Genomic DNA, 20,532 nt, shown 5'->3' with positions numbered 1-20,532 from the left:
TGTGATACATTCCATGTGCCACAGCAGAAGTCTATTAAAAATAGTCCTTGTTCTCTGGTTGCTAAAGAAAACACATTCTCTTCCCTGTGATAAAATATTTTTATAAAATTGTCAAAACTGATGGAGATTGTTTGGTGTAAACTCAATCTTTCAGGCTTGTCTGAGTTTTAGCCCTAAAATGGTTTTAAGTATTTACAGGCAGTAACAGTATCGGTGCCAGAGACTGTTCTCTTAAGCCATCTGGCTTTGTACATCGTTTTATAATTTATGCTGTGTGGTCCTCTGCTTGGCCCCGTGTGAGGAAAAGAAACATGCAGTTGTTTTATTTTCTGTGGGGAGATTCTCTTAGAAGTGTTGTCTGAAAGTCAGATTCATTACCCAGTGTGCAGCGAGCCAATAATCACATACTCAGAAGAAAAATTATTTATTTCATATTTGTGCAAAGAGGGGTGCTAGGTGGTAATTCCACAAAGGTAGCACACCCTACAGTTAAACAAACAAGCAATTTACACAGTTTTGGATTCACCCATTTAGTTTCCAAAGTCCTTCCCCAAAATCATTATTGGTAGTCACTAATCTGTCACCATTTCTATTGGGCTAAGGTTTTCTCTGCTTTGAATTAAAAGTACAGTGTTCTTTTATTCTACAGCGCATGCTCAAGGAGTGTGTGGGGGGTAAGTCTTTTTGGTCTTGAATTGAGTTGGTGGTCGTGATCTCCCCCTGCCGCCTTTACCTTTCCCCTAGTTACCACAGATGTCCACTGACTTCATGCCCATTATCAATCACTCAACTTTCGGCGCTTTCTAGGGCAGCATGTTTCCTTCTTGTCAGTCTTTTAATTCTTTTTTGAGGTTCTTCAAGGCCCAATTACTCCAGGATGTCCTTGGTTAAAGAATGCTAGCTGCTTTCTTTTCTGATTACAAATGATGTGGATGAAGTGTCTTTAGACTGTCAGCTTAATATACATACAAATAACATCTTGCCTAGAAAGAACAGATCATTTCACATTTTTAGGTTAATCTTCAACAGAAGCACTGCACATCTTGGGTGGAGTTTTGTTGTCTAACCATAGGTGGCTAATGTCATTTACAGTGCCCTGCGATATCCCACTTGACTGTCATTATCTGCTCAAGCAGGGCATAGTTCTCCTGAGGTCTTGTGCCACCCGTGCCAGCTCTCTGTGGTTGCCTTGGATAGCACAAGTCACCTAAAAAGGCACTAGTTGCCTCTCTTCAGATTGCTGAATTGTGCTTTTGTTTTTCTTGAAGTTAGCTTTTGTGGAAGCAGTAATAATAGAATGAGGTGTGGGAGGGAGAACTGGGTATTTTAAACTGATTGATCAGTCTATTCTTCATTGTTTTTTGTACTTTAATCACAGACAAATGCTGCTTGGTGTGGATTTTGTTTTGTTTTGAAGCTTAAACTTTTCAGTGCAAAATCAGTAAAAATACAGCTTGATGTATTCAAAACAAGTGAAGTCCTCTTTTCTTTTATTTTCTATTTTTCTATCTCCAACCCCCTTTCTACCCCCCTTCCACACCGCCCTTGCTCTTCGCCCCCTCTCCTTACCAAATCTTTTGCAGTGACTTATGGGACAGTGAGTTCCAGTATGTACTATTACACCAGGGTTATGTCGCAGCTCTTCCTGGAAACACCTGTATCAAAAATGGAGAAAACTGATTTCAAAACTTTGTCCACAATGGATGACTTCTGGAAGGTAATCTAAAACCAATATTTTATCTCTCTGTTGCCATGATTTGCTTGTCGTGTCATGGCCTGTAAATTTAACCTGCAGGATCTTTTTTTCTCGTGCAATAGGGGTTGTGCATGAAGATCTATGTGCACAATGTCAAAGCTATGGAACAAAGTAGACGTTTAATATGTGAAAGTTTAGAACGCAGGTAATGCTAGTGGGGCAAGGTAGGGCAAGGTTGTGAAATGTCTTTGGAGGACAGGTAACAGTAAGGTCTTATGTCAGAAAAATTATCAACTGCAATTCTAACACATCCATAGAATGAAGATCTATAAAAACAGTGCTGGCAACATGCAAACTAAAATTCTGTCTTCTTCCCCAGTTCACAGAAGGCCCTTTGCTGGATGGTCTTTACTGGGAGATGTGGTACAACAACAAAACCATGGCAGAAAACAAAAGCTTCATTTATTATGAGAACTTGCTCCTAGGGGTGCCTCGCATTCGACAGCTGAAAGTGAGAAATGGTTCGTGCTCAATACCTGAAGATTTAAAGGATGAAATCAAAGATTGCTATGATGTCTATTCTGTAGCTAATGAAGATACTGCTCCTTTTGGACTTCGAAATGGAACAGCGTACGTAGTATTCCTGTAGACATTTTTTTTTTCTTTCTCCTGACCTGGGTTATGCTGAATTACACAATAAGTCACTTGGCAGAGGCAGCTCTGCATTTGCTATATGTTCTGTCTGTAAAGCCAGGTAAATCCAGAGCAGCTGCCAGTTCTGCTTGTGAAGAGACTTTAGCGAACTTGGAGAGGACTGTGCTATTGATCCATTTGAGTTTAGGTGCTGTCATTGTGCCATTGGTAGCTGTTATGCATGGGCGACATGCTGTGGTCTGAGTGCAGCACTGCAACTCATGAGCACCTGTTCTGTAATTCCAGATTGTATTACTGCAGTGGGTTTCACTGAGTTGTCGTCCCTGGCTAAAAATAAGAACAGCACTGCCTGTCTTGGGATGATGTGCGAGTTGAACTGTGAAAGGTTTTGGAGGTGGAACGTTACTATGTAAATGCCAATTTTCTTTCTTTCCTTGAGGATGGAAACTCTGTGTGAGTGGATTGATGTGTTCTTTTCACAATTAATATATTTGTGACTCATCTTCCTAACTTAATTTTGTTGTGTTAGTCAAAGGAACTTTGTAAGCTCTTTCTCCAGGGTACATCAAAACTTTTTACAAGTACCTCTTACATGAAAGCAGCTTTAAGTAACTGATACGTTTCTTTGGTCAGGTTTTGTTGGTGTCTGTTTTGTTAATTGTAAGTTGAAAGTGGAAAGACCAACATGCTCTGTTTCACTTACTTCTGAACTAGTTGGACATACACCAATGAGAAAGACTTGAATGGGAGCAGCCATTGGGGCTTGATTGCCACATACAGTGGGGCTGGTTATTACCAAGACCTTTCAAGGACCAGAGAAGTGACAGCTGTGCAGATTGCTAGCCTTAAGAAGAACCTGTGGCTGGACAGAGGGACCAGAGCAGCTTTCATTGATTTCTCCGTATACAATGCAAATATCAACCTATTCTGCGTTGTCAGGTATGAACAGAACCGTGACAGTGTTCAAATTGCACACTGTAGGTTGTAGACTTGGGGTTTTCTTCTGATTGCTTTGTTTTGAGGACATGGGTAAGCGTATGTTTTGTATAAGGGAGACGGACAACTGAAGTGGCGTGTCTCCCTGTCAAAGAAGTGGGACTCCACATGGCAGCTGCACTTACCATCTGGAGGCAGTTCTGACTTTCCTGATGCTGCAACGGCTTGGGTGCAGTTTGCAGGTGACTTTTCTGGCGAGTTGGCTTATTGAAGTAAATATGTGGATATACAACATCAGTTTTCAGACTGATGAAGCAGGTGCAAGATGAAGACAGGTCTCTCTGCCTCTGTTGTCTCACTGTTCCTGAAATGCTTTGGGTTTTAGGCAAAATTGAGTGCAGTCAGGTTTATACCTTCTGTTCTGTGTAGTGTCTTCTCTGAATCATATGTGGGCTTTTGCCTGTTTTAATTATTTAAATAATCATGTAAATAAAACTGTGTATCTTTTAGTAGTGCTTTTCATCAGCACTGTGTGATTTTTTTTTTTTTTTTTTTTTTTTTTCCTTTTTTTAAATGCAGGCTGTTAGTAGAGTTTCCAGCAACTGGAGGCCTTGTTACGTCTTGGCAGTTTCAGCCAGTGAGGCTGATTCAGTACATCTCCACATTTGATTTTTTCCTGGTAGCCTGTGAAATGGCATTTTGTCTTTTTGTTCTTTATTATATGGTGGAAGAGATCTTAGAAATCCACATTCATAGATTGCACTACTTCAGAAGTCTCTGGAATTGCCTTGATATCCTTATCATTGTGGTAAGTAATCTTTATAATAAGGCTAAAATTGCTTTCTGAAATGCACTCAGTGGGAGACGTTAGTGACTCAGTATTCCTGTTGTGGTTTTAAGGGATAGAGCCATCATTAGGAAGGATACTTACAGACTATTGGGCTATTCAGTCTGAATAAGAAAATTTTAGTCTGTGTTGTAATGTTGGTGTGTTTTGCAAACTTGGTTGTTCTGTCTTTGGTGGTTTCAACTTTCACATCTGTCATGGTCTAACCCCAGCCAGCTGCTAAGTCCCACACAGCCACTCACTCACTTCTGCACTGCCCCCCCCCCCCCCGTGCCCCCAGTGGGATGGGGGAGAGAATCAGAAGAGTAAAAGTGAGAAAACTCACGGGTTGAGATAGACAGTTTAATAAATAAAACAAAAGCCATGCACTCAAGCAAAGCAAAACAAGGAATTCCCACTTCCTATCGGCAGGGAGGTGTTCAGCCATCTCCAGGAAAGCAGGGCTCCATCACCTGTAACCCTTACTTGGGAAGACAAACGCCGTAACTCCAAACATCCCCCCCTTCCTTCTTCCCCCATCTTTATATGCTGAGTATGACATCATATGGCATGGAGTATCCCTTTGGTCAGTCGGGAGGGGACACAGCTGGGACAGCTGACCCCAACTCTTGCGCACCCCCAGACTCCTTGGTGGTGGGGTGGCGTGAGAGGCAGAAAAGGCTTTGACTCTGGGTAAGCGCTGCTCAGCAGTAAGGAAAGCATCCCTGTATTATCAACAGTGTTTTCAGCACAAATCCAAAATGCAGCCCCATACTAGCTACTGTGAAGAAGATTAAGTCTATCCCAGCCAAAACCAGCACAGCGTCCTGGTGAGAAGTTAGAGTATTTGTCCAGTATGCTTTTTCGCAGTTTTTGTCTGTAAAGACACAGCCATTGTGGGAGGTAACAAACTCGTCCTTGTTTCTCTCCTACATATCTGATACAGATTATTGCAGCGGCTTTCAAGTAAGAAAATCACCTGTTTTAAAGTAGTGATTTGCATTTGGAGGAATGGGACTGGGATTTGAGTGTTTGCAAAGAACCACAAAGAGATTTAATGTGGTATTAAAATACCAGCTAATACCAAGTTTGAAGAAGTGTCTCAAAATTGTAGAGGGCTAGCAACTGTCAGGGCTGCTTTCTTGGTTAGGTGGACACTATCTTGGTGTAGCAGAAAATCTGAGCTTTGAATTTAAAGCTACATAATAAAACTCTCTCTGGACTTATATCAAGCTGTGCTTACCAAAAGTATACAAAGCTGGCAGTGCTGAAACGGTTCCAGTCCCACACTCATTTTGCATCTTCAGACTTGGATGAATTAAAGGTTTAAGTCTTCAAGTTAGTATCAGTAATCTAGAGAAATCATACTTGCATCACAGTGCTTTGTAAATGAAGGACCATTTAGGAGGTTGTTTACAGGGACTGTGTGCCGTTTGTTATACTTAACGGTGGAGGGGAATAAGATGCTTTGCTGTTACAGGCAGTGAAGTGTATTCAAGTGTGCGTGTAAAATTCAGTTCACACCAAGAGTCAAAATTCTGTGTTTATACCTTGTCTGAGGGACATTGTTTAAATTTAGGAGTATGTACTTTATGACTCCATATACATGGTGAAGTGTTCACTTACACTAATAAAAAGCACATTTGCAGAGGTCAAAGCAAGAACCTTACCTGTATGGTAAAACTACAACTTCTCTTCTTTTGCTTGTTCTGGGCAACACTGGTCAGTCTGTGCTCCGGAGAAACTCTAGTACCTTTTTGGCTACTGCTTTCTTTCTGCTCTTTACTCTTTTTCACCTTTGTCTTTTTGAGTTGTCATCTTTCTTTCCTTATTTTTCTTTCTCTGTGACAGCTTCATTTTTCTGAGCCCGCTAGGCTTTACCATCATCTTTTTCTTCAACTGTGGCAAGGAAAAGATTTCTAAATCTTCTTACTCCCAGGCTATTTGTATATAGTCTAGGACTACAGTGGTTTTGTTGAGAAATGCATTTCCTGATATGTCCAGAAATTCAAGTTTGGATCCTATCTCAAATAGCAGCCACTGGGCTGTTAAATTAACTCCTGAGTGAAAAGTGGTGAAACCTGGCCCCTTCCAGCCCACACAACTGCCTGGCCCTAAGCACTAATGTGATCAGTGACCAGCGGGGTTAACCCTGAAGGAGTGTGAAAAGCTTGTATATAGTGACTTCTTTTTTTCTAGGCTCTGTGCAATCCCTAGCTGTTACTTTCCTGTTTGAAACTTTAGCTTTGTAGTCAGGACACCTTGAAAACAGTGTATTTGCTTTTACTTAAAGCTCACATTATGGTAGTGCTATAAATAACATGAAGTTCCTCATATCTTAATTTTACCTGATGTATGCGACTAAAACAAGTTGGTTTAAAATTCTAATCACCTTTCATAAATTTGTGTATTTCTTTTGTACTCAGCTCTCTGTGGTAGCTATAGGAATTAGCATCTATAGGACATCAACTGTTGATATGCTGCTGAAGAAGCTGCTGGAAGATCAGAACTCGTTCCCCAATTTTGAGCCTTTGGCATATTGGCAAATGCAATTCAACAACATTGCTGCAGTCACTGTGTTTTTTGTCTGGATTAAGGTAACTCCAAGGCACACATCCTTATTCTAACATTGGAATGCAAGCAGTATTCTCAGTTTTGCGTGATATATTATTTGAGATTTACTCATTTCTCCTAAAATTGGTCATGCGAGAAAGAGAGCACAGGGGTAACTTCTGGGAGCTTAAAAGCAAGGTTGTAATTTGCCACAGGTTTAGTCAGTCCTTGTTTAAGTCTAGAAGATGTAGTCAGTGCTAGTGCTTTGGCACAGCAGACACATAAATCAATGTTTTTATTATTCCTGAATTGATAAGTCAGTAATTCTTACTGGGTACTGCTTTTTCCTAGCCTGGTTTAACTGTGCCCATTTTATGTATTCAAAACTTCTGAATCGTTAGAAGGGTTGGTAAAGCTAGTCCAATTCATTTGAAAACTAGATACATTACTTTAGTTAAACTTATTTTCTCTGTTTTACTGCCTTTCTAGTGATACTTCTTTCCATGTCCATACTCATTTTCCTGTCCTCTGTATGTATACAGTTGCAGAGGAACATTTAGTTAATAAACTGTCTAGCAGGAAAACGTAAGACCAATAAGTGAATTTCCACTCTGATACTCCAGGCTAATACTTAGGTTTATCAAGCAAGTGAGCTAACCTCTTACTGTTTTATAAGACAAAAGTTGCATCTAATTTTTGCATCATGGTTTAAGCAATACAGTGGCTTATTGTAAGAAATAATGGTAAACTGCAGAGTAACAGAGTCATGCACATTGGAGGGGACCTTGGAAAGTCTCTACTCCAACCACTTGCTCAGAGCAAAGTCAGCTGAGAGATCTTCTTTTCTCACATTTTACTACTTCATAGCTAACATCTTCATTGAAGATAAAGATAAATAAATAGGCTTTTGGAAGCATTTTGGTAACACTGCTTTGAAGCCAGGGTGCCAAACAGGGGAGTGAAACAACACACAAACAAACAAAACCCCACATCCAAACAAGAAGTTGGTGTTCTCACAGAATTTTCTTCACATTTCAAGCCTCAGTGGTTTTTAGTAACTGACGTATTTCTAAGTGTAAATTAACTGACTTTGTCTCCAGTCAAATTCAGTAAGATCTCATGTGTAAAAGGCTGGAGAGTGATTGTGTTAAGAAATTGTTGTCTTCCTTGTCTTTACAGTTGTTGTTTGTTTTTCTTTTAACAGCTTTTCAAATTTGTTAACTTCAACAGAACAATGAGTCAGTTATCCACTACCATGTCTCGCTGCGTCAAAGATGTCATTGGCTTTGCTATTATGTTTTTTATTATTTTCTTAGCATATGCTCAGTTGGCCTATCTTGTCTTTGGCACTCAAATCGATGACTTCAGCACTTTCCAGGACTGCATGTAAGTACAAGAATAAAAAATACAAAGAATTTCTCAGTACATTGGTAAATGGATTTGGTTGCCTCATCGGAGACCAAACAAATCCTACAACATCCATCTAAACAGATAAGCTGCAGACATATCACTGTTGATGTAGTTCAGTAGCAAATGCATTTCTTATAACGTTTTTACTTCAAAAACTGTCTCTGCTGTGAGATTAAGAATATGCTATAGTTAGATCAGTGAACTAAAAATGGCAGTTTTCGATTAATGGAAGTGACATCATTTTTATAAGTGGGTCACATTCCTATGTTCCTGATAGTGTGTGTCGTTGGTTGACTCAGAAATGGAGTCCATCTTAGCAACTAGTAAATTTGTAAGTATCTGCTGGAATCCAGGAGAGAGATAGGACTTGATATAGGGTTGTTAATCAGTTTTTCCTTTATTGATTTGGTACAACATAACCTGATTCTAACCGAGGTAATTACCAGGTTGTTCAGTTATCGATTTCCCCCGACCCCTTACACTGGGGCAGTGGTGCAAACAGTTTCTTGTAGGGAAGCGGAGGAACTTGACATATGCTGATGGTGCTGTACAGTGCCAAGCCTCTTCCAGCCTTGGCCCTGTACAGACAGCTTTAGAGGGAGAGGGTTGGGGCTGTATGTATGTGAGAGGCAGAAGGAGTAGGAGAGTGATCAGAGTGGGTCTTAAAGCTTCACAATGGTAATCACTGGTTTGCTCTGCTTCCTGTTTCCCCCATGATCAGTTGTGATCGACAGCCAGAAGTAACCACTCTAGTTTTGTTCTGTGTGCATGGCGTCTGACTGCAAGTTTGGTTATGCCTAGAGATGGGCTTGAAGAATTGACTATTGTAGTGCCTGATAAAGTATTACAGTAGTGCAGACTTCTCTGCTGGCCATAGTCAGACTGTTAGGGTAAAATAGTTTGAGAATTCTTGCACAGCTCCAAAAGTGGTTTTTTTTCAACTCCTGGATGTGTTTTGTTTTTTTAAGATTTACTCAGTTCCGCATCATTTTGGGAGACTTCAACTTCACAGAGGTTGAAGAAGCTAATCGAATTTTGGGACCAATTTATTTCACTACATTTGTGTTCTTTATGTTCTTCATTCTTTTGGTATGTACGCCTTTTTTTATGCGGGGTGGGTAGGTGGCCGTTTTTGCATCTCTTGTTCTTTGATTCCTACTGCTACCTGGGGCTTTTTTTGATAATGGTGAATGTGCAATTCATTTAGGGGCCTGACTGTTACGTAGCTGGTCACAACACACTGTCATTTTTTTCTTCATTTAAAATAGATTTGCATTGTATGTTAGTTGTCATTCCCGTATAGTGCTCCATGTTGTGGGGTTTTTTACTTTTTTTTTTTTATTATAAAGAATTTTTTATTTCTAAAATCTGAATAGTGCCTGGTTGGCATACACAGCAAGCCCGTATCTTTTGGTAAAAAGTAGCTGTAATGTTCCATGCAGGCTCTTGGTTATAAAGCGCTCTAATGCATGGCTGGCTGTGTTTACAACAGCCTAGTTCATGCATGTGACGCACAGCTTGCCTGCTAGAAGAGCCTAATTCTACAGCAGTGCAGCAGCTTTCAGATATGCAGGTTTGCCTGCAAAGGCCTCTTTCCTATCCTCTTTTCCTTCCCTGGGACAGAGTTGGGCCCTGTCTTTCTCACCTTCCAAGTGCAGATTGCCTGTACACTTTTTGACAAACAGTATTATATGAAGCTCAACTTCTCTGAGAGGCAGTATGTAGACATGATTCTATGACAAATAAATTCAAACAGTGAGTACATTGTGAGTGAGTACTCATCTTTTGTATACTCTCTGTTAATACTAGTACTGAATCCATATTACAATCTTACTAATAATTTATATGACAAAGTGGAGGGAGGAGGCCTCTCTCTTAGAAGTCTAGGAGACCAAGTAAATTAATTTTTTATGTCGATACAAGTGAAGAGCCCTGGTATCTTCTACATGGATGTTGTTTTCAGTTAGTTTGGTACTAACATTAATATATAGTAATAATTTTGTTTCTGATGATATCACCAAATGGAAGCTGTTATCTAAGCAAGAAATTCTCAGATTGTTCCCCAAACTGTGTATCTTCTGGTGATTTGATAAGGTGGCAAGCATTAAAGCAGGATTTTACTAAGCTTAAAATCGTACAGCAGTCCTGTATCATCATAACTTTTAGAGTTATTTAATGACCCTTGTAGTTAATGAGACTTTTTATTATTCTTTGAGATGAGGAGAAATGGCATTCAGGTATTATTTACGGGACAAGACTTCAACTTGGCTATTTGCTGGTAAGGAAGCGGAGAGTCTTCAGTGTTCAGTGAGATGGAGCAGTAGTCTATTGTAAAATAACGTATGGGTCACTCTGGCCAAAGAAGCACATGAAGCAGGTTTCATATTTGTTTTGAAGCACCTCACAAAATCCAGAGGCTAGTGTCCAGTAAGGGAAAGAAATATTTTTATCTAAGGGGTAGCAGAAAAGCACTGGAGTGTGAAGGCACAGCAGGTTATCCAAAATACTCGCTGTTTGTGTGCTTATTAATACCCGCACATCCTGTCATTTGGCTGGAGTGAAATGTTCCCATAAGCTCCCTGATACCAGTCAGAGACCTGGAAACCAAGTTAGGGAAGATGGGCAGAAAGCACCAACTCTTAATGTTGGACAGCTGAAAGCAAAATAGTAGTCAAGTTACCTCTTAATTCTCTGGTGTTGGGCAAGAATGCACGAAGGTACAGCATTGGAATATTGTTCTCCTAAAGCGCTTTTTTTAAGTCCATGAGGAAATAGAGGTTAACACTGCCTTTCTGCATGAGAGTGGGATATTGAACGTGCTAGTAAGTTGAGTAATTATTTCTGAACTTGAATGTCCAGCTTGCAATTCAGTCATGTTTACTCCATGTTCAGCAGGACCCTTTTAGTAATGACAGCATGGCTCAAGTAAATTATGTGCTTCGCACAGGGTTAGTGAGACCAATATTTTCTCTTCTGTTTGAACAAGTGACCAAACTCTTTTTGGAGTTGGTGGCATACATGCCAAAGTGTCTGATTTTAAGCTTTTTTTGTTTTTATCTTCAGTCTGAAATGCAAGTAGAGCTGTAACTAGGTAAGAACCTTGTGTTTTGTGCTGGTTATTACGGGATGAATAGTTAACTTGATTCCTCAGACATTTTTGTTACCAGCTGTGTTGCCTAGATTAATTCACAGTTGTTATCTGTGTAAGTTTGGCCTTGCAGGTGGAAGGCCAAACTTACATGTATAATATTAAACAGGCATGGTTTATTGCCACTGCTGTCTGTAGGCATGAACCCTCTCTGGAAAGTAATTGTCCAGTTACGTGAATAAACAGTAGTCTTGATTAAAAATTGTTATACTGCAGTGCATCATATTTCAATATCTCAAACTCTTGATGTTAGTGCTTTTTAAACAGCCCACTATTTTCTCCTGGCCCTTTTTAAAAAATTCATGTATAGGTCTGCACATGAAGGTCATAGGAGTGGTAGGGCTCAGACTTGTTGACATTTTTAAGTGGGCTTTTTCATTTCTTTCATGAACAGAACATGTTTTTGGCCATTATCAATGATACATACTCTGAAGTCAAATCGGATATGGCACAACAGAAGGCAGAAATGGAACTGTCTGACCTTATCAGAAAGGTAAAAGTAACGTTTTGTTTGACACCTCATTCCTCACATCTGAACTTACTTTATAAAACACTATATAAACCATACAAAGTAAAGCTGGCAGCAGGTGATGAAAATACACATCTCTTAATTAAAATAAACGAATCTGAGCTGAGTGTACATTAAATGAATGAAAACATTCCATCACAATGTATTTTAGTCATCTGAGATTTTGTGTTGAATTATCAGCCTACTGAATACAACACAGGATTTGTGTGTCTAGGTGTGTACAGAAATATTGAACTGATGAAGCTAAACTGCTATTTGGTTTGGTAACAGAATTCAGCATTACCTCATTTCAGGCAATAAGATGAGGCAAGTCTTGGATAATGGGTTGGGAGCTCCCAGGGGCAGCTGCCATTGAGGTTGTTGAATACAAAGTTAAGAGCTTGGCCTGAATCCCAGTTTAGGAAAAACACGTGCATGTGTGTGCACTCTGGCATGGATGCAGTGCTGTAACATGGTCAGAAATGTCTAAACACATACTCAGCATGACCAGTAACTCAGAGTGTAGAACTTGGAAACTGGTTATTAAAACAGAGCAGAGAAAAATGAAAAGTGCTACTTTGTTGGGATGAGGACTTTTAAAAAAAATTCATTCCTAAAACCAAAGAATGAGACATAAGCAAAATGACTGCAGAAAGTTGTACCTGTTTTGTCAGCTTTATTTAAAACTGTCACTTAACTGTCAGTAACTGCCAAAGGTGCCTTACTGGGACAAAATACTCCATTTCTACTGACCTGCAGTGCAAATTGAAGGATGAAAGCCTTACCTCTAACTGCAAAGGTATTTGTATGTTGCCCATTTAAACACTGAAATAAAAGATGGATAAACTGGAGGAAAAGACAGATTCTTGCAGGGCTTTTGGAACACACTGAATGACAGTATTTACTAGCTGATTTTTGTAATCTGAGAAGTTATAAGAAATCAAGTGTTAACATTCATGACAAGTAAAACATGAAATACCACTTTTTCTTTTAGGGCTACAACAAAGCCATGATCAAACTTAAACTGAAGAAAACTACTGTTGATGACATTTCAGAAAGTCTGAGACAAGGTGGAGGAAAACTAAATTTTGATGAACTCCGGCAAGATCTAAAAGGGTAAGGAAGCTGTTACTTCTTATCTTGAATAGTATTCCCAGAGACATGTGATGTTAAGTCTTTGATGTGAGTTTCTCTCTCTTCTGTGATGTGGCAAGAGTAAGCTAATGTTTTAAAGACAACACAGCAGAGTGCTTTTCTTTTGGTTGGTGGGTAACAAAGCATGTGCTTTTCCTGTATCTGGTGGGAGGTTTATGTAAACAAACAGATGTGTACAGGTAAACCATCTTTGCATATGGGTCTGCAGGCATTGTACAAAGGAAAATCCAAACTGTGGCATGGAACTGCAGAAGAAGAGAGGAGTAGAAAAAGAATGATCAGTTTGAGGTGGAAGAGAAGTCTTAACTAAGGGAGGTCTGCTACGCTGTGGCCCCTGGAGTCTGCACTATGCCTGGTGTTGCTGCAGAGGGGTGGCATCCCACACTGGAGGAAGGATTTGGCACTCTGGGGCCCAACCTCCTTGAGTTGCTGTGTTGTGGGGTAGAAAGGGTCTGAGCAAGGAGAGATCTAAGGCCTTTGAGGAAACGGTAATGTTTCTATCAGCCACTGCAGGAGTTTGTGAACAGGCAGGAATCCAAGGAAAGGGAACAAATCAAGGAGGTATAAAAGGGATGGCTGTGAAGGAGCAGGGTACAGTCTAGGAGAGATTTGTGCTTTTAACTAATGAAAGTTGAGGGCTGAGCTCTTTGTTATCAGTGTTGGGAATTTATAGACAGCACTGGGATCAGTCGTGTCTTTGGCTTGGGGATGAAAGTCTGTTTGGAGTGAAGTGTTTTTCTAATACTTGAAGTTCGTTCAGCATCTGAAAAATGGAAAGTAAGGGAACTGCTTTTACTGCCTTTTCAGGAAGGGGCACACGGATGCAGAGATTGAAGCAATATTTACCAAATATGACCAGGATGGGGACCAGGAATTGACAGAGCATGAACATCAGCAGATGAGGGATGACTTGGAGAAAGAGAGGGTAAGCCTAGCATTAGAAGTGGTATTGCACCAGTGCTGTCTGCCAGTCTTCTCTCCATGCTGGTTTGCTGCCTCAGAAGAATCCTCTCGTTTCCGTTTACATTTGCTCTCATCCCTGGCTGTCCGAGCAGAACTGTAAAAAAGCAAGGGGCAGCTGGTGGAGGGCAGGAGGTCTTTGACCTTGACACCCCTATCCCTCATGTACATGTGAAAGTCTGTACATCTTCTCTGTCTGTGGCTTGTGTTTTCACAAAGGAGGATCTGGACCTGGATAGGAGCTCTCTGCCACGTCCTCTGAGCAGCCGCAGCTTCCCCCGGAGCTTGGACGACTCTGAGGAGGATGAGGATGAAGACAGCGGACACAGCTCCAGAAGGAGGGGCAGCAGCTCTAGTGGGGTTTCCTATGAAGAGTTCCAAGTGTAAGTTTATCCTTCTGAGGGGGATGAATCTTTATGGTGGTTTGTTTCGGGGTTTGGTTGGTTGGTTTTTTTTTTTCCCCTTGTGGGCTTTTTTCTTTCAGTTATATAGTAGTCTCTCCTATAACTCTGAATATTAATCAAATTATTCATGAAACTAAATATTATGTTTTTAAGGTGCTTAAGTCACTCCTTTTAGTAGCTTTCAAGTAATATCTGAACTGGAGGTACTTTAGAGAGACTCATGGGAATCGGTTAGAAAACCAAATCAAAACAAGCAAACAAAAAAACCTCAACAAACCCCATCCTATCCTTAAAACCTGGTCATTGAAAAGACAGAGAAAATGGCCATGCTACAATAATGCCAGTAGACTTTTCTGATTTTGTTTTAGTAGTAAAATCTTCAGGTGGTTTTAGGTTCAGTGAGAACTTCAGCTGTTGTTTTTAATAAGTTGAAGTTACTTGTGTGTATTTTGTCTAAAGTTATAGATCTCAATATTAATTAATTATAGCAACACTAGCTGAATGAGGAATTTGAGTAACTAGAACCAACAAATTTTGCTAAGGATGACCTAAAAGCAGGAAAAACAGAGTGGAATATGTACTTTTTTCCCCATCTGCTTTACCCTGTGTTATCTTCTTGCTCTTGTGTACTTTGTCCCTTTCTGGACAGTAGGACTCATTTGTGGAAGGTCACGTGTGCTTGAATTAAAATGCTGTCTCATCCTTATCTGCTCTTGTGTGTTGACATGCTGGAATGATACTGACTCAGAAATGTCACTGAAGCTCACACTTGTTGCCCTCAGACTCATGAGGCGGGTTGATCGCATGGAGCATTCTATTGGCAGTATTGTCTCCAAGATCGATGCAGTTATTGTGAAGCTCGAAGCAATGGAGAGAGCCAAACTAAAAAGGAGAGATGTGTTGGGAAGACTGTTAGATGGAGTGACAGAGGTAAGAAGTCCACTCTCTCCTGTCTGGTCACAACCTGCATAGCTTGCCTGCTGTTAGCACTTCTTTGCTTGGGAGAGTTGAGAGAGTGGTGGTAAAGACAAGGTGGGTGCTTTGGCAGTGGCCAAGTGATTTCAGTTTTGTGTTAGGAAAACATGAAATGTAAAAGATGAAATGTTAGGGACATGATGCAAGTTTCAAATACGACAACCCATCTTATAGCAGGACTGTGTCACAGTCAGGCAACAGAGCACCATTTAAACCCCTGAACTGAACAGCAGTGGTGTTTGGTAGTTGCTGAAGCAGCTTGTTTATCCCTTGGTGTCTGTTGGGATTAATACAAAGCTTTTTATGGACTAGTCTGTTAAGAGTCTGGGGGATCCAGCCCAGCAGGACTGTGCAGCCTGCTCTTCTTCTCCCATGTGGCTTCTGGGATTGCATATGGCAGGTGGAAGCAGGTCACTTCTGTCACCAGGAATATCTAGCTTCTATTGCCTCCCCTCCCACCCTCTCTTTCTTGAGGGCCCTTTGGAAGTGGCCTGTGGGACAAACGTGTTACTTCTGTGGATGCTAAAACCTGTCAGCTTCCTGATGGGGCAAGAACAGCCAGAATCGGACTGTTAAGAGGTGGGTGAGATGGACTGTCTTTGTGGGTTTTGTAGGTCAGACTTGTAGCTGCCCTGTCACACATAACGGTGTTCCTGGCTGTTACTGTTGTTCCAGTCAATAATTCTGTTTGATTCTTGCTATGGAGCATCCTTGTGGGTGTGCTTTCCTCAGTATATTTTACATTTCTGGAGGTGGATTTAAATATTAGAAACTTTAATACAATTCGCACTTTCATACGTGAAGGTGACAACCTGTTACATCACTGGAAAGAAAACAATTTACTGCAATAGCTGCGTTTCTTCACTAGCCTATGGAAATATTTGAGTGGTTTAAGAATTTCCCATGTTTGTATAGGGTTTTGCTTAGACCGCAGTTTGGAAGCTGCGCTTCCAGCTTGTGTCTTTTAATCTGTTTAGGATGAAAGGCTGGGTCGTGACAATGAAATCCACAGGGAACAAATGGAGCGACTTGTACGAGAGGAGTTGGAGCGATGGGAATCGGATGATACGGCATCCCAAATGAGCCATCGGTTGGGAACACCACTTGGACTGAATGGCCAGCCTCGGTCGAGGAACTCTCGGCCATCTTCCTCCCAGTCAGATGGTATTGATGGGGGAGGAGGAAATGGGGGCAATAACATGCATGTGTAGGATTAACTTTGTAGGTGATTCTAAATGTTTCAGGTCAGTATTAAGCCGGCAAATATGCTCCTTCACTGTTTCCCAGCATGAGGTGATCATCCTGATCAAACCACTAAGGATAATTTTCACTGGTGGGCAAAAGTAAATATTGTCTTCATAAGGCATTTTCAGACCTATGTAAGCCATTTGTCACATTCAAGTTACCAACAGTGAGACTGTCAGCCTTGGAAATGAAAATGGAGGAGACAGAATGGAAACCAGGTGTGACAAAATCTACCTAGACAGAATTTTGGTTCCATACATGTATTATGGGGAATACTTTCATGAGGGCAGCAAGCTTCAGACAAAATGATGCTCTCTGGCTAAAACACTCAAACGAAAGGCTGTGTGTTTTCTGCTTTCTAGTAGAAAACAGGATTTTTAAATGCCTTTTTAAAGCAGTTTTTAAAAGGAGATGGCATCAGTTTATTGTTTCATTCATTATAACAGCCAACACTTTTCAAAGAAATAAAACAGCACTTTTTTTAAAATTTTGAGTTTCTACCTATTTTTCTGAGTTATTCTTGGTGTACGAACATTTTGATTAACTTAAATGTTTTTGAGAAATACTATGTTTCTTTAAACAGAAGAAAATGCACTTAGTTTGTACAACTGTAAATCACGTTATTCCGCAATGGAAACTGTATGCATTATGTGTTTTTGCATTTCATTAGCATTTCAGAAGTAATATTTGAGAACTGCCTCTTCACACCCAACTAATGTAATCATTTTCAGCTTTGTTGCAAAGTGCCCATTTTTTAATGCTATGCTTTCATGATCTTGGTGTTCCTGGGATAAACATTCCACAGGTTCTTAGGTAAATATGGTTACTTTGCAGAAAATACATTATTTAAAAGCACGCAAAATTGAAGAACACTCTTCCTTGGGTGTGACAGGGAAGGGGGCAGAGAAGTTGCTGACAGTTGGGAAAATCTAATCTTGTGCTCTGTGAAGTTCTAATCATGTCTCGACTACGTAGTCTGTATTTACATTTACAGAACTGCTTGTAAAATTACTAGGTATATTTCTACATAGGCTTTTCTACTGAGGTGCAACATGTGATTCCTTTGGAAAGGTATTTGTAGTATAATCAATGACTTCTAGTATTTCATTTCGTCTGCTTTCCATGTCATAGAAGCTTTGCTTTTGAAAGGAAATGCAACACTGAAATTACATTGGCTTCCTATAGAAAGCATTGAGGCATGGTGTTTGTAGTTTTGCCTAGCAATATTTGCTATGTGGAATGCCGATTTAGGAGGGAGGTTGTCAATTGTGCATTTTTCCTGAAGATGGCAGTTGTCTTGTATTTAAAGACAGAGTTGGTGTAAATGAAAATGGAAAGCTACATAGTCAAACACATATTAGCTATTAGTAAGGTATATAGAGGAAAAAATGTCTATTTAACAAAGTATAAGTAGCTTGTGTATGTTATGTTGGTGCCTTCTGTTTCAAAAAGCAGTTGTTGCCGGGGTTAGCACCTCATTCTTGTGGTAGTACTGCTTAAGCAAAGCTTACATCTTGCATATGTTCTTACAACTGCATTGCCTGGATGTACAATGACCCAGAATGCCTTCCCTCTAACTGGAGAATTTGCTAAAACTAAATAGACTTCATGCCTTTCCTGTTTTAAGTTTACAAGAAACCATATGCCCAGAAACTTAATTAAGGTAAGGTGGAGCAGGAGGAAGCCCAAGGTGGATGTCATGGTTTAAGCCCAGCCAGCAACTAAGTATCACGCAGCTGCTCGCTCACTTCCCCCCCACCCAGTGGGATGGGGGAGAGAATCAGGAAAAAAAGTAAAACTTGTGGGTTAAAATAAGAACAGTTTAATAGGACAGAAAGGAAGAAAAAAAATAGTGATAATAATAAAATGAAAATAACAAAAGGATTGGAATATACAAAACAAGTGATGCACAATGCTCACCACTTGCTGACCGATGCCCAGTTAGTTCCCAAGCAGTGATCCGCACCCCCAGGCCAAGTCCCCCCAATTTATATACTGGGCATGACATCACATGGTATGGAATATCCCTTTGGCCAGTTGGGGTCAGCTGCCCTGGCTGTGTCCCCTCCCAACTTCTTGTGCCCCTCCAGCTTTCTCGCTGGCTGGGCATGAGAAGCTGAAAAATCCTTGGCTTGTTGCTAAGTAGTGTTTAGACTAACTGAAAACATCAGTGTGTTATCAACATTCTTCTCATACTGAACCCAAAATGTAACACTATACCAGCTACTAGAAAGAAAATTAACTCTATCCCAGCCAAAACCAGGACAGTGGACATTGGAATTTCTTAGTACCTTTGGCTTGAGAACAGAATGAAGTGCGAAAACAGGCTGTGATTCTTGTGAAGTATTTTTTCTTTCTGTGGGTTATTTTGTCCGGTACTAGGAAGAAATTCATACTCTTTCACAAGAGACCCTGTCAACTCCCGAAAATGGTGCACAGCACAATGGTTAGGGCATTTGTGTGAAACGAGAGACACTCAGACTAAGCTCTGTCTTGCCTTGATTGAAAGTTTTTTGGACCTTACAGACCTTCCTGAGGAAAGCTTTTCTGTGTTGAACTGGCATTTCTGACTTCAAACAAACAAATTAAAAAAAAAAAATCTAGCTGTACACATAGCCAGCTGGTGTGCAAGGAAAACAGAAAATACAATATAAAGCAATTTAAATATACATAGCCTTGTCTTTATATTCGTATCCAAAATGTGTAGTGTGTTGGTATGTGACATGATTTACAGCTTAAACTTTGAGGCATGCCAGCTAATTACATGTGTGTAATGTAACTGATGTTCGGTTTCTAAGGTGAAGGGTTACCTAAATGCTAAGATAGTATTTAAATAATCATGTACTTAAAATCAATGACTTCGGCCAAATGACCCAACTTGAGTTCTCCAGCAGTCAGCTGGAACCTTACTAAGAATACCTTGTGTTATGGCTTGTGCCTGTGGCCTGTAAAGCCTGTGGCATACTGAAGCTTATGGCAGCAGGGACTGGGGAGTGTGCAGAAGTGATCTAGTGGTCATCTGTTGGTGAGGCAGGGCCTTCCTGGGGGGAAAGAAAGCAAAACTAAACCAATCAGTATGGTTTTAAATAGGTTTCGTGTAAAAATGTATCTTTCAAAATGTAAATTCAATCAGGCAGTTCATCTTTTATTTGTAGTATATGTTTATTATGAAAATGTTTGCATTCATAGCTGTATTTGTTGAGGTATATTTCTGTAACGTGTCGTTACTTAATAACAAACTTCATCTTGAAGTGCAGTAAGTTTTCATGGGGTACCCGTGTGTTGACAATAGGCCTTGCAGCAAGTGCATGGCCACTTAACAAATGTTACAAACATTTTATTATTTCACTTTTCAACTTTAGATTATAATATCATTTGTCACTTATTACAAAGGTAAAGTTTTCGCATAGTAATTTACAGTGTTTGGTCTTATTAGGAAGCTGTTAATTATGCAAGTCTTCTACAATGATCAAGAATGTATTGATCTGTAAAACTGAGCACTTTACTTCCTAATAAACATTTTACATAATCTATAAAGCAAACATTGTGCCATACAGTTGGTTTGTTTATAATGAAACATTAAGAATCCTATGTTTTATTTGTGTGTGTTACTTCTATCCCATACCTTATTCTCAGATTACCTAATAATGTAAAAAGGGAGTACAGGGTGTAAATGAACAGAAAGGACTGGGCTGATCCTACTGCTTCATTGACCAAACAGTACTTTTTTCTAACACCTTATTTCACATTTGCATTTGTGCAAATGCACAGGTCTATTTTCTGCTATTTCAGGTAGCAGCTCTGACTGCTGGTAACTTTGTCCCTTAACTTACACAGCAACCGTGAAGTAATGAACTTCTCTATTCTTTTTCTCTATTCCCTTTTATTTTTTCTCTTTGTTTCAGGGAATCCTACAGCATCTGGAGGGTTGAATGGTCCTTGGAAATCCCAGGCTCACATATAAGCCCCATAGTTCTGTCTGGGCAGTTGTCTCACCAGGTCAAAATTACACCATATTAATGAAAATTGAATGCTTAATGTAAATCCATCTCAGTAGTGAAA

The 20,532-nt window shown here is 40.1% G+C and overlaps 1 protein-coding gene across 1 annotated transcript in view; it reads left to right on the top strand.

Moving 5' to 3' along the window:
- Positions 1–20,012, top strand: part of PKD2 (polycystin 2, transient receptor potential cation channel) — a 30,237-nt gene extending 10,225 nt beyond the window's left edge. Inside the window, exons 3-15 of the mRNA XM_069780997.1 lie at positions 1,584–1,717; positions 2,076–2,326; positions 3,065–3,289; positions 3,866–4,094; positions 6,539–6,709; positions 7,870–8,051; positions 9,044–9,164; positions 11,618–11,716; positions 12,726–12,847; positions 13,694–13,811; positions 14,066–14,229; positions 15,033–15,180; positions 16,203–20,012. Coding sequence (XP_069637098.1) covers positions 1,584–1,717; positions 2,076–2,326; positions 3,065–3,289; positions 3,866–4,094; positions 6,539–6,709; positions 7,870–8,051; positions 9,044–9,164; positions 11,618–11,716; positions 12,726–12,847; positions 13,694–13,811; positions 14,066–14,229; positions 15,033–15,180; positions 16,203–16,436 — 2,198 coding nt within the window. The 3' untranslated portion in view covers positions 16,437–20,012. The remainder of the gene's footprint in view (positions 1–1,583; positions 1,718–2,075; positions 2,327–3,064; positions 3,290–3,865; positions 4,095–6,538; positions 6,710–7,869; positions 8,052–9,043; positions 9,165–11,617; positions 11,717–12,725; positions 12,848–13,693; positions 13,812–14,065; positions 14,230–15,032; positions 15,181–16,202) is intronic.
- The last annotated feature ends 520 nt before the right edge of the window (positions 20,013–20,532 follow it).

This window comes from Haliaeetus albicilla, chromosome 1, assembly GCF_947461875.1.
Source record: "Haliaeetus albicilla chromosome 1, bHalAlb1.1, whole genome shotgun sequence".
Taxonomy (NCBI): Eukaryota; Metazoa; Chordata; class Aves; order Accipitriformes; family Accipitridae; genus Haliaeetus; species Haliaeetus albicilla.
This window is presented reverse-complemented; position numbering and strand designations above follow the sequence as displayed.